The sequence below is a fragment of the Quercus robur genome, chromosome 9, assembly GCF_932294415.1.
Source record: "Quercus robur chromosome 9, dhQueRobu3.1, whole genome shotgun sequence".
NCBI classification, from domain to species: domain Eukaryota; kingdom Viridiplantae; phylum Streptophyta; class Magnoliopsida; order Fagales; family Fagaceae; genus Quercus; species Quercus robur.
The window spans coordinates 54,223,278-54,237,350 of record NC_065542.1 but is presented as its reverse complement, the minus strand read 5'-3'; the positions used below and the strand labels follow the sequence as shown (position 1 = coordinate 54,237,350).

The 14,073-nt window shown below is 32.8% G+C and overlaps 2 protein-coding genes across 4 annotated transcripts; both read right to left on the bottom strand.

Moving 5' to 3' along the window:
• Positions 1–3,347: 3,347 nt before the first annotated feature.
• On the bottom strand, positions 3,348–13,617 carry LOC126699145 (uncharacterized). Of its 3 annotated transcripts, none has more exons than XM_050396788.1 (10): positions 13,195–13,617; positions 11,924–11,951; positions 11,633–11,713; positions 6,549–6,782; positions 5,685–5,935; positions 5,350–5,559; positions 5,140–5,232; positions 4,953–5,054; positions 4,468–4,863; positions 3,348–3,545 (listed from the first exon to the last, which is right to left on the bottom strand). In XM_050396788.1, the coding sequence occupies exons 4-10, from the start codon at positions 6,760–6,762 to the stop codon at positions 3,531–3,533; spliced, it is 1,281 nt and encodes a 426-aa protein (XP_050252745.1). In that variant the 5' UTR covers positions 6,763–6,782; positions 11,633–11,713; positions 11,924–11,951; positions 13,195–13,617; the 3' UTR covers positions 3,348–3,530. The 3 variants fall into 3 exon arrangements, with proteins under 3 accessions (XP_050252745.1, XP_050252746.1, XP_050252748.1); XM_050396789.1 differs by having other exon boundaries at positions 6,549–6,777; XM_050396791.1 differs by lacking the exons at positions 11,633–11,713; positions 11,924–11,951; positions 13,195–13,617 and adding an exon at positions 7,062–7,180.
• LOC126701217 (uncharacterized) lies at positions 6,778–10,673 on the bottom strand. The gene is made up of 6 exons (XM_050399326.1): positions 8,837–10,673; positions 8,312–8,555; positions 8,069–8,164; positions 7,889–7,976; positions 7,062–7,800; positions 6,778–6,782 (listed from the first exon to the last, which is right to left on the bottom strand). Exons 1-6 carry the CDS (start codon positions 10,671–10,673, stop codon positions 6,778–6,780), a joined length of 3,009 nt encoding a protein of 1,002 aa, XP_050255283.1.
• Positions 13,618–14,073: the final 456 nt, after the last annotated feature.

Genomic DNA, 14,073 nt, shown 5'->3' with positions numbered 1-14,073 from the left:
TGGTTGTAATTGTTGTTTATTGTAGTAAATATATTATTTTATTGTAGTGGATATATTATTTTATTGTGATGTTTATATTATTTTATTGTGTTGAAAGCTAAAATAAATCCACTGCTGCAGCATGTGTGTAGGTAAAATAGATAAAGTAACTTTTGGTGGAGCTAAAAAGCTAAATTTTTAGCTCCACTGCTGTGGATGCTCTTATTCTGATGGCCACAAATGGTAATACTTGGTAACTTATTCGGCCTTATGACCCCATGTATTAAATGGCTCAACCTGTGAATTTTTTTTAAGCATTTCGTTTTAAGTGGGAATTCTGTGAAGGATCGGACTCTTTAAAAGTTTAGGGGATCAGTAGGTGGAGACAGAAGGTTAGCCATGGCCTCACAGCAGATTATTAAGCCATGGTTTCGTCTGTGCAGAACTTCTGAACTCTGGAACATATTGGTTTCCTTGTTTTGCCAATAATTAATTGAAGGATGCGTGTGGGATATGTGAACTTGTGAAGCAAGCTGGCTTCGTTGTTGTTCAAACTCAATCTTATTCTAACTTTATCCGCCCTCATGAATGCTTTTTGATACATGCATGTACACCCAAAACATTCTCTAGAAATGAAGAAATAGAAACTAAAAAAAATAAAGAAAAAACAAACTACAATATAGTGTTATGGTAAACAGTCACAGATTAACTTCATCAGATTATCACAAGCTGATGATATATAGAGGTCTATTATGCAAATCTCATCTTTTCTTAATCTTATTCAATCATAAAGCTAAACTTAGATGTCCATTATCTCATTTAGCACTTTTTGTTTTAGATAGCATCTGTAACTGATTGTAGAAATCATCAGATTTGTAATCTCTATACACGTACAGATATATATGGAAGAAGACGGGTCGGTAAATTTTCGCCACTTCCTCAATTTTAATCTTTTGCTTGGTGAAAGTGAAGAATTAAGAATAGAGCAAATATTAATTAGAGGTTGTGGATGAGCTCAGGACTAGTGGCAAGCAGCAGCTACAACACTTCTGATCATTTTGATATTAAATTTTTGGAAATTTTTATTTTTTATGAGCAATATTTTAGAGATTTGTTAAAGGTAAAAAGTTATTTTTTGTTTTTACATTTTAGTTCTGGGAGGGTCATAGGTATTAGGCAAAATAAACCATTTTACTTTTTGGTTTCTTAGAACAAACTTCCAAATCTTGGGAGTGATTAAATATAATTATGTATATATCAATGGCTCAGACTAAAGTAGTTCTTGCCTTTGCTACTCTTGATTGATAAATAATCTATTTTTTTAAAGGAATTGATTGAGTATTAAGCTACAAATAATTCGATTGAAAATAGAAAAAAATAAAATGAAAAGAAGTTGATTGTATTATTTATTAATTCTTTAAGCGTTAATTATTACACACATTGTGTACATAATGTGTATACCACTTTAGCTGAAATTGTGTTCTAAAGAATCTAAACATAATTTCATTTAACTTGTGAAATCATGTGTTCAAGATACAATTTACGATTTCAAAATTATGACTAAAATCAAGTTTTGAACACCTAATTTCTAAAATTATGTGTACAAATGTGTGCAACAAGTTGTGTGCAAATTAACATTAACCTAATCCTTTTATATTCCCACATAAGTGCATGTTTTATAAATAATCTTCTCACATAATTGTACAAGAAGTCCAGTCTGCATATATACCGGTCAAAGTGGGAGCGAATTTCTCCATTGATTTTGATGGTATAAAAGCATAAATTAGGATATTTTAGAGTTGTTGGGATAACTTTACTCTAAAATTTATAAATTTCTGATTATTTATTTTAAAATGAATATATTAAATTTTGTCACGCTACTAATAATTTGTATAGATACTAAGTAAAAGGGAGATAGTCAATGTTTTAGAACTCCATTATGGATGTAATAGGGACAAAATGGGCTTCTGCCCTTTTCCACAAAACTAATTAGCCTTTTGCCCTTCTTCTCAAACTAAATAGGGAAATGCCCCTCTTTTGAAACTCGACTTTTTCAAAATCGAGTTAAACCCTATAGTGACGTTTTGAAGGACCTATAGTGACGTTTTTAAGGACCTATAGTGGCGTTTCATAACTTGATATCCATAAAATCGAGTTATAGGCAATTTTATTGCCTATAACTCGATTTTGTGAATATCAAGTTATAAAACGTTACTATAGGTTCTTAAAACGTCACTATAGGTCCTTAAAAACGTCACTATAGGGCTTTAGAATTTTTTTTTTTTTTTTTTAACTCGATTTTGAGAAAGTCGAGTTTCAAAAGAAGGGTATTTCCCTATTTAGTTTGGGAAGAAGGGCAAAAGGCTAATTAGTTTTGTGGAAAAGGACAAAAGCCCATTTTGTCCATGTAATAGTAAGAAATATAGCCGATCCTAATTCCAAATATCGATAGTTGGCTATATATGCTTTGAGCTACATTATGACATAAATGGTCCATTGCGTTATCATGTATGGAAGAGGTAACAAAAGCTAAATAATTTATTTCTGGTTTTGGATAAGTAAAGCAGATTTATTTCAGTACATATGTATCATTACATATCAGTACTAGCCACATGTATAGACTGAGATGACTGAACAAACACAAAGGTTCATTCTTTATTAATTCACTATTATAAACACACCCTTATGACCGAGATGACTGACCAAACACACAGGTTCATTCTTTATTTACCCCAAGAGGGGTGGCCCAGCGGTGTGGGATCCCGCGTGCATGCTCATGGTCCCATGTTTGAGTCGTGGCGGGTACCATGTTGGGGGGGGGGGATTTATGGCATGCAATGCGCCCCACACTCTAGCTCTCTTGGGGTGCTAGGGTGAGGTCTGTGGCGTCCCGGTCACAGTAGTTATGGCTCAATCCAACATTCCCTAGCGGGGGGTGCCCCTATTAGGTCACGCCACTACAAGAAAAAAGGTCTATTACAACGGAAAAAATCGTTGCAATAACTACAAAGTCGTTGCAATAAGTTATTATTGCAACGACTAAAAAGTTGTTGCAAGCCGTTGTAATAAACTCCGAGGCAATAGGTTTATACAACAAAAAAATATCGATGCAATAAATCCTAAATATTGCAACAAACAAGTTGATGCAATAACTTCTTTATTACAACAAATAACTTTGTGGCAATAGCTTATTGCTTCAAAGGTTTTGTGAAAAATGTCATAACTTATTACAACAAACAACCTTGTTGCAATAGGTTGATTTTTTTTTTTTTAAAATAATTTGTCTATTACCCTATCTTGCAATATACGCATTATAAGATAGTATAAAACAAAAATTTAAGAACTAAAATTTAAAGATACAAATTAAATAAATGCAAAAGTCAAAGTACTCCATCAAATTGATATGTCCAAGAACACAAATATACACATAACTCGTTTAGTTAATTACGATCAAACACATAATTTCAAAAGTAAATATACACAAATATATATGCAACATGTAAGAAAAGTTCCCTTCAGAAAGTGATATCCATGCATGCTTCACAACCACTTCATTGGCCTCCACCCTATACAATTGAAAAAAAAAAACAAATAAATAAGTATAAATTGAGGACCAAATTTATAACACTCTATTACTGGTAAGTTCTAAGCATAGAAATTATCACAAAAATTCCATTTAAAACCATGACATGAGCTCCAGAAAATACCTAAAGATACCCACAATGAGACAAATGTAAACACAAGAGTGAAATCTTGATGAAGATACGCATATAGGGTTGGGGCCTAGAGCATGGAGTAAATGTCATTATGGAAGTTAGTGCATATAAACCCTCTTGAACTATGTAACAATAATTGAAATCGGGTTTCAATTGTTTTTTGGGTTATATTTAAAACAGTTTATATGGAATAAGTATTATCCCTTGAACTAAGTTATGGAATGTTTTCTAGTACTAATGATTGTTTTTTGTTTGCCACTAGGAAAACGAAGTTCACCGATTGAAAAACATGATGTCCAGTGCTACTGATTCTTCACATAAAATAGATATTGAAAGCAAGTATTGCATCTACCAACAATGAGACAAATGTAAACACAAGAGTGATCATATACAACAACAACAACAAGAAGCCTTTAATCCAATTTGAACAAGTAAAACAATTTAGTCCTTCCAACTCGAATAGATTAATCCCACATGCTTGCACAGAAAAAAGTTGCCAAATAGTCAGAAAACCAATTCAGCAAAACAGTATTTTTAACTCAATCAAAACATTCAAACCTGAACAGATTGATACCACATGCTTGCACAAAAATAAGTTGCCAAAAAGTTAGACAATCAACTCACCAAAACAGAATTTTTACTCAATGAAAAGAAACTATATGAAACTACATAACCATATATATATATATATATATATATATTGTCAACAACCACCATCAACAAAACGACCTACTTCCACAACCCACCAAAAATTTATATAAGATAGGTGTACCTGAGATTGGTTAGCTAGTATTGCCAGAAATTCCTCACGCATAGTCTGTCGGAGTCTTTGAAATTGTACTTCCATTTCTGCATGTTCAGCCGCCCTCTTAGTGCGTTCTGCTTCAAATTTTGCTTCCATTTCTGCACGTTCAGCTACCCTCTCAGCGCGTTCTGCATCTAATTGACTCTTCATAGATTGAACTTCACTATTAAGTTCATTGCGGACACGCTCTGTAGAAGTTGGAAGCTTTGCCATGTATCCTCGACCAAGGACATATCTTGACTTGGAGCTTGACTTGGAGCCTGACATGGAGACAACTGATTGGAATATTGTATCCCGCTCACTACTAGATAATGTTCGATCTTCATTCACTTCCATTTCAGCAATTTTTTCTTTTGCTTCCTCCTATTTACAAACACAAATTTATGTTTTTAGTCAAGTGAACAGAAATATAGTTAATCTTTGAACTAAATACACAAAAATAATATACTTACATATACATGTTTTGGAGTATCATGAGCCCATTGGCCCTTTGGACAGTAGGCCAATGCCCACATTTGAAGATCGTCAGGCTCCTTTTGTGTTTCTGGATCACGCTAAGAAAAAAAAAATACAAGCATTAGCCCACATTTACAAGCATTAGCATTATATGTTTTGAGTATTGTTGTTATTTGATCTTACATTTTCAAAGCTGATTTGTGCAAATGACTTGCTACCAGTACAGTGGATGCTCCCTCGCTTGCTTCGATTTTCAGCATTTCTATCACTTATTGTCTAAAATAAACATCTTTGTCACACACCTTATTAAGTTATTGTATAATAATACAATATATGATATCATATGCTAATAAAAACAAACCATATAAATAGATGAAAGTTTGGATTGTCTACCTTAAAATCATCTGACTCGAAATATGAGATCACATCATACCAAGCGTCCATGTTGAGCTCCTGAGGCTTATTTCGGATGACAGCCTCCCTATCATGTTTGTATGTCTTATATGTTGCTGATAAATCAGCTCTCCATCCCCTATACCTCTCTTTGGCAATCTTGAAAATTTTAGCTTGAGTATCGTCATTATCATCTAGTCTCCACTTATTCTAATATCATTACAATATGACATACATTTACATTTGAAAATCAATAAATATATAATTATTCAAAGAGAAAAAAAATACTATTAAAAAATATGTAAGTCTAACTAATGGATAATTTTTATAAATACCAAAACTTTAGCCTTCAAGATGTTTTTATTCTCATCTGGTATTTCCTTCCAGTTCTTCACATTAAGAGGCAAATGTTGTCTTACTTGAACAACCACTGAATCAACAAAAGTGCGATAATTGATGTCGATAGGTCCACCAAACTTCCTTGAAAAAGTAATTGGCAATTTCCCATCACTAGTCTCACTAGCTTTCTTAGCCACCTTTAATCCTTTAAGAGTTCCACGACCCTTTTTGGGCATAGGTGTAGAATCTATATATCATTCAAAAATTTCTAAATTAAAACAGATTTTTCAAAAACAAAAAACAAAAAAATTCTAAATTAAAACAAGAAAATCATTATAGACATGAATGTTATAAAATATAAATCAATATAATAACAAGATTTCAAATGCTCAATATTGTTAGCAAAACAATATTCAAGGAGGCCAACAAGATACAAGTTATTACTTGGATGTGAATGTAATTAATTTCTGTATAATGAAGTATTTGTTGGTAATTTCATAATTAATTTGCTAAACTAATCTAGTTCTATATAATGAATCTTTTATGAAAGTTTCTGCATAATGAAGTTAGCACAAGAACAATAACATTCAAAACTTCAAGTCTTTATTCTTCATTGTTAGGTTCCTAATAAATTGAACTATAATTATACCAAAAAGTGTAGAAAAAACTAAAATCAGTGGCAATGACTAAACAATGAGTGATAATGTCATTAAACATCTTTGATACTACAATGATATAGAACATAAAATGAAAATTACAATGCTTGTTTTTTTTTCTATGAACAATGTAGAGGAAAAAGCACACGTGTGATATGAAATAAAAATGTGAGAGATAGTTCATCATATAAATAATGATATAACCTGATGTCACGGGACGTGGACGACGAGCATGTGAGTAAAATTTTTGTGAAGGTGGTAATGTGGATGGGTCATCTAATAGATGAGATAAGGATGCCTCATTCGGCATTTGCATTGAAACTTCACTAGATGGTTGCAACAGCTGTGGTAATGGTGTAGATGGTTGTAAAGATACCATCTGTGGATGACGTCGCTGTGATGCTGATGGTGGAGCCATCCAAAATATAGATACCTAAACTAAATAACACAATAATGGGAATGAGAGCACATCCAACATATATACATTGACCTTAAGATAACAGTAGGAAAATGTAACATAAAGAAATTACATTCATTATTTGACAACTAATTACATAATATATATTTCAAATGGAATCAAATATCCAAATTATATACAGAATATTAAATAATAATAATAAAAAAAAACATAACATAAAGGCATCATATTGCATACGTTGGAAAAAAATATAAAATAAAATAAAAAAAAACAAGTTAAGACAACTGATTTATTATTACCATTATCGTCTTCTTCGATATCAGTCTCATTATTGTCAGACAAAAGGTCATCTTCCAAGTGAATATTTTCATCAACACTTACTTCAATACCCAATCCCTCCATATCACTTCTACACCAGCTAGTCATGTCTTCAGAACCTTCTTCACTACCACCCATATCATGTTGACTTCTTAGAACTTCGTTCAATTCATAAGGCTCAAAATTAGAATTATCATTCTCATCATCTACTTCTTGCTCCCTATTTGGCATAGCAAAGAGGTTTCTTGGTCTCAACTTTATCACAGAACACCAATTTGGATTTTCAACATCCTTAGCATAACAAACTTGTTCTGCTTGAATTCCTAAGATAAAAGGGTCATCCTTGTAGTGAAGACATGTTGTGTCAACATTGATAAATCCATACACGTCCTTCTTATACCCTCTACTTTGGTGTCTACCTTGAGGTGGCACCTCAAACCAATCACATTTAAACAGAATAACTTCATTACTTCCCAAATAATCTAAAGTAATAATCTTTTTAATGACACCAAACCAATCTATATACCCCGTACTTTCATCACCTTTCACAACCACACCACTATTTTGGGTTTTTAACATCTGCTCACTTTCCTTTGTACGAAATAAGAAACCATTAATAGTGTATTGAGAATAAACTCGTGCACAAGAATCTGGCCCTCGAGCTAATGATAAAATTTGTTCATTTATCCGTTCATCCTGATTGTCATAAAGTTGTTCAATCTACATTTACACAATTACAATCACAATCAGTTGATTGCAAATTTTTGAAATGGACACATGAATGTTAGTATAAAATTAATCCACTTACTTGAGACTTAAACCACTTTGAAAATTGTTCTTTGTGTCTTTGTTCTACATTTCGAGGGTTTATTGATGTAAGCTCCCTAATATGTTCGCTACGTACATATAAAGGCAATATTAATAAAAAAAATTATCAACAAATACAAATTTTAAAAAAATTTCTTCATATGAATATAAAATTACTTACTCAACCCATGGAGAAACTTCTTCACAATTGGTTAAAATGTAATGATGTGCCATTTGGAGCTCTGAATTACAAAGAGCTTCAAACATGCAGTTTTGCCTATCATGGTTAACCAATGTAAATACACTCAAACCAGATGCTGCTTCACTTGGACAAGTGTCAACATTCCTTTCTAGTTGATTAAGTTTTGTATCCATATCATCAAAATACTAAGAGCAAAATGTCATACATTCCTCTGAAATATACCCTTCAGCAATTGATCCTTCTGGATGAGCTTTGTTACGCACATACCCTTTTAACGTGCGTAAATATCTCTCAATTGGATACATCCACCTATATTGCACAGGTCCTGCCACCTTAGCTTCATATGCAAGGTGAATCGGTAAGTGCATCATAACATCAAAGAATGAAGGTGGAAATACTTGTTCCAATCTACAGAGGGTTTCTGCAATTTGATGATCTATTTGGTCCAATGCTTCAACAGTTAATTCTTTTGAACATATTTCCACAAAGAAATGACTTAAAGCAATTAAAGGTTCACAAACTTTCTTCGGTAATAAACCACGTATCACAAGTGGAAGTAAATGTTGAAATATAACATGACAATCATGTGTTTTCAACCCAACTATGTTGTTGTCTTTCATCTTTACACATCGCCCTATATTTGACGCGTAAGCATCAGGCAACTTCACATCTTTTAAAATTGGCACAAAATTTGTTTTTCATCTTTTGTTAGTGTGTAACATGCAAAAGGAAGAATATACTTATCACCTTTACGTTTTGGATGTAGATCTTTTCTAATTCCCATTACTTTAAGATCATGACGTGCATTTGGGCCATCCTTTGTCTTCCCTTTTATTTCAAGCAGCGTTCCCAATATACTATCACAAATATTCTTTTCTATATGCATCACATCCAAATTATGACGAAGTAACAATGTCTTCCAGTATGGTAAATCAAAAAATATACTCTTCTTTCGCCAATTATAACACTTTATCTTTTGATCTCGTTTCCTCTTACCCGTGGTTTTGCCAAAGATCACTTGCTCAAAAGTTTTATACTGTTCAATCACATCATCCCCTGATAATGGCTTTGGTGCTTCTCTTGTTTCCCTTGTGTTATCAAATGCTTCTTTATTCCTACGCCATTTATGATTAGCTTCTAAAAATCTGCGATGACCCATATAACAATGCTTTCGTCCATGCTTAAGTCTTAATGACACCGTATCCTTATGACAACATGGACATGCTAGCCCTCCTTTGGTGCTCCATCCAGACATTACTGCATATGCAGGGAAGTCATTGATTGTCCATAAAATTGCTGCATGCAAACGAAAATTCTGCCCCAATGAGACATCATATGTCTCGACACCATTTTCCCACAATTGATTTAATTCATCAATTAATGGTTGTAGATAAATGTCAATGTTATTTCCAGGTGATGTAGGACCAGGTATAATCATGGACATTATCCAAAAAGGTTGCTTCAAGCACATCCATGGTGGCAAGTTATATGGAATTAACATAACAGGCCATGTACTATGGCTTGAACTCATAACCCCATAGGGGTTGAACCCATCACTTGCAAGGCCAAGTCGAACATTACGAGAGTCTAATGCGAACCAAGAGTGAACCTCATCTAGTTGTTTCCATGCCATGGAGTCGGCTGGATGCCTTAACACACCGTCATCTACTCTACCCTCTTTATGCCATCTCATTTCGGAAGCTATATTTTTTGTCAAAAACAATCTTTGTAGCCTAGGGGTTAATGGAAAATAACGTAGAATCTTTTGAGGAACCTTTTTGTGGTTCTTTTTCTTCCCAATGATATTACCATTACTCTCATTCGATTTCCATCTAGACTTCTTGCATCTTGGACATTTTTCCAAATCAGCATACTCATTTCGATACAACACACAATCATCAATGCAAGCATCAATCTTTTCGTAGTCAAGTCCTAAATCCCGAATCATTTTTTTTGCATTGTAAAATGACTCAGGAACCAAATTGCCATCAGGATATGAAAACCTTAAAAATTCAAGTAATCCCTCAACTGATTTGTTACTCCACCCATATAGACACTTCATTTGAAACAACCTCATAACAAATGATAACTTTGTTAAATTTTTACAACCAGGGTACAACTTTTGTCCCGCATCCTGTAACAATAGTAAGAATTTCTTAGCATTATCATTTGGTTCCTCACTATCCCGCATATGCAAATCATCATCTCCACCAATTGTAGTACTAGCCAAGTTCTCAGCTCTCATCATATTATTGATCATCTCATATGCCCTAGCATCATCACTTCTTTCCTGATTGCTTTCATTATCTATGCCCCCACTATTTTCATTAGATGGTTCATCATACCACTCTTCACCGTGATGGATCCATATCTTGTAGTTTTGATCCATTCCAAATTTACACAAATCCAGTGCTACCTCATTACGTGTCTTAGGAACCACATTAACACATTTACGACATGGGCATCGAATTGTATTTGCCTCTGCTACTTCGGCAAAAGCCATATCTAGAAACGCTTTCATACCATTTTGCCATTCTTGTGACCCCCTATCTTTCATAAACATCCAAGCCTTATCTATTGACATCTTCACTGTAAATAAACACAAAAACACATAAATTCTAGACTTTAGGTTCCTAAATTGTCTAGTACTTGGATAATTATAAAATGAATTACATGGTTCTATTTTGTTTCACATCAAACAAAAAAAAATCACAATTTTTAGCTGCTAAGATGGAAGCCACATAGAACAAAAAATGGCATGTTCAAGTTAGAAAAGGGAAGGGAAAGAAGGGGATGGTTAATTAAATACAACCAAAAGGGCAAAATCAAATTCAAATATACCATTTGAACATAAGAATCCCCATCTAATCTGTTTCTTTAGTCATTTTCCACATGCATGAACCAAAAAATATGTTAATTAAGCTCATAAGCAAACAGAATATACACTTTCAAATTCCTCCATGCTGGGTAGTAAGCATGCGACAAAGTTTAACTTAACACACATATATATACAGTGATATATCTTCTTTTAAGTAAAAGCTATATCTGTTTGACAAAAAGCAGGTCAAATGAGAGTGTGACAATCACTTTCACTTTCTCTCTGTACCTCTGAACTATCTCTGAGCACCTCAATACAATGCCCATTGGATTATGGTTTGAAAAAAATGGTTATCTTCACAAGGTATCAATCAAGTGGCGGTGTTATTTGTGGACTAGTCTAGAAGCATGGAGCCAAGGGCCCCCTGGCTGCAATGCCCTTTTTTTCTTCTCAATTGTAACATTTGTTTTATTTTATTTTATTTTTATAATTATTTTATATCTTTTTTTACTTACATTTTGTTAACATTAAATAAATACTAGTTTTATTTTTAATAGTATATCAAGTCTAATACTAGCAATAAACTAAAGTGAACTAGTGCAAGTCTCCACCATATACGACACTTTCAATAAACTAAACAAAAAGAAAGAATATATATATATATAGAAAATAGAACAACCAAAAACATCAACATCCAAGAGTCTAGCATTCAAGAAAAAACTAACCTTGATCGTGTTAGTCCACTTGCTTAACTACTTGCTTTTGAGGACAAGCTTCTAATCTTCCCTTGCCTACCTTGTTGTGATCTGGTGAGGATGCAAAAGCCTTGGAATTATTAATATATAAAATGCTAGGATGCCATTAAAGTAAACAAAAAAAGCAGTGACCATTGATATCCTGATTGACTGCCTAAGGACCATGTACATTACACTAACAAGATTTGGTCTAATATAGCTCAGCATGCATCAGTGGGAAACATAAATTTTAAAGGGGTTCATCAGCCAGAAACAGCTCACCTTTCTTTATTCCTGATGAAGTGATAGCCTACAATAATAAATTCCATGAAACATTAGAAACATAATAACTTCATAATATTGAAGCCAGAATGCTCAAACTAATAGGACATGCAAATATCATGATAACCCAGATTAAGAGGACCATTCCCACAATAATACTTTATCATTTGATTTGGTGGAATGTTGGAAGGAGAGGTTTGCTACACCTCTTAACAGTGATATTTGGTATGCAATACCAATGTGCATTATGTGGACTATTTGGAGAGGGTAAAACAGATCTTAGGAAAATTGTTTTACTGTCCTTTTTTAAATGGATGTCTGATTTAACAGACCTTTCTAGCTCTAAATTGTGACAAGTTTATTGGTTGTTGCACTTTTTCTTGACATTGATGCCATTTAAGTTAACATCTTGTGAACCAGTTAGTGATTTTCTTTTTCAATTAAGTTTATTAATTTATCAAATGCCCCAAAAATCATCTTAAATATATGTGAGTAAAGGCAAAGAAAATCATACAGCTACATGCTTAAAAACCCACTTAAATGTTTTCAAAAAAAAAAAAAAAAACCACTTAAACAACCAAAATTCAAATTTAAAACAAAAACAAAGTTCACTAACCCCCTATAGTGCACTTGGATTCAACAAAACAACTACATAACTCCAAAAACATGAAGAGAAAAAAAAATCATTTCTCACTCACTAACACATTATAAAGCATAGATCTTTGGACTGAGCACTCTACTAATCCATACATTCATCAATAAAATCTTCGAAGACTGGATTCTAAAGCAACAAAACATATATCTCTGCATGTATATTAATTTGAATATAACCTATCAATACACATAAACCACACACAATTACAGCCCCAATTATATAGTTAAAAAAATAAATAAATATAGTTCACTATATCCCTACAATGCAGTTGGATTCGACAGAACAACTATATAACTCCAAAAACATGAACAATATCTTTTCCCACTCACTAACAGTGTAAAGAATAGATCTTTGCACAGAGCATTCTATAAATTCAAACTACACATATAATTTGAATTTAAAAAAAATCACAAGTTTAACCTTACATTCACCAATAAACCTTCAAAAATTAGATTCCAAAATAACAACACCTATATTCTTGTATCAGGCTACTTGATTCTACTTCACTGCTCAAAATCCAAAGTAAAATTTCGTTTTTTTTTTTTTTTTTTTTGCTAAGTCTTCTCTAGAAACAAATTAATAAAAATTAAATTTAAAGAGAAGCAAAAGATTATACCTGCAAATCAGAGAAATTTCTCAAGCCAACCGGAATGAGAGATTGAAATTCCTCAAAGAAAACCCAGTAAAAGAGATTGAACTCCTCTGTTGCTCCTCAAATCACAATCTTCAATAATCTCTCATCTTTGCCTCCTTCAAATCTCACGTTTTTTTTTTTTTTGCCTCTCTCAAAAAACTTTTTTTTTTTTTGGACCGTTTCTGGTTGTTTGCGTGAGAGAAACCAAATTCAAGCCAGTAGAGATAAACTTCAAAATTGAGATACGGTATCATGGATGGAGACAAACACGAAACTGAGAGGATATGGGGAAAACGGAATAGATGAGAAAAAACTGGAAAAATAATTCACCTTTCCCGCTCCCCTATTTTTTCTCTCAAATAAAACTTTCCCGCTACCTAATATCTTGTCCCGCGAAATAATGCAACAATATCCGGCTCAACACTATTGCACTGCCTTGTTTTACTCTCAACTACTAATTAAAGGTTTGCTTTACTGTTACTCACTTGTGCTTTGTGTAAAAAAATTCTTAAATATTATGGGAACCTTTTTTGTATATAACCCATTCTTTAATTGGCACAAACCAATGTCCGCCCACTCCACTTGTATTTTTTTTTTTCTTTTAAATTCACAAATGGTTGAATGGGCATAAAAAAGAAAATATTGGATTGTCAATTATGCTTAGAATTTAATATTTTTTATTTGCATTATGGAAGTTATGACATAAGAAATGTATTTGAAATATAATTCTTTATATTTATTTGGATTATTTTAGGTAATTTTGCAATTTTTACTAATTTAATATATTTATTTATCTTTTAAATAATTATTATATTAATTATAACATTATCACAGTTCGACCTCAATTGAACTTTGATCCAA

Bases quoted from the DNA above. Each gene is read 5' to 3' on its own strand.
- LOC126699145 (XM_050396788.1), bottom strand. From the start codon at position 6,762: ATGGCTCCACCATCAGCATCACAGCGACGTCATCCACAGATGGTATCT. The intron at 5,936-6,548 runs GTTATATCATTA...AATGATATATAG, and splicing joins TCCACGTCCCGTGACATCAG to ATTCTACACCTATGCCCAAA. The intron at 5,560-5,684 runs GTATTTATAAAA...TAATGATATTAG, and splicing joins TCTTGAAGGCTAAAGTTTTG to AATAAGTGGAGACTAGATGA.
- LOC126701217 (XM_050399326.1), bottom strand. From the start codon at position 10,673: ATGTCAATAGATAAGGCTTGGATGTTTATGAAAGATAGGGGGTCACAA. The intron at 8,165-8,311 runs GTATATTTCAGA...TAACCATGATAG, and splicing joins GAAGGATCAATTGCTGAAGG to GCAAAACTGCATGTTTGAAG. The intron at 7,977-8,068 runs GTAAGTAATTTT...ATATGTACGTAG, and splicing joins GAAGTTTCTCCATGGGTTGA to CGAACATATTAGGGAGCTTA.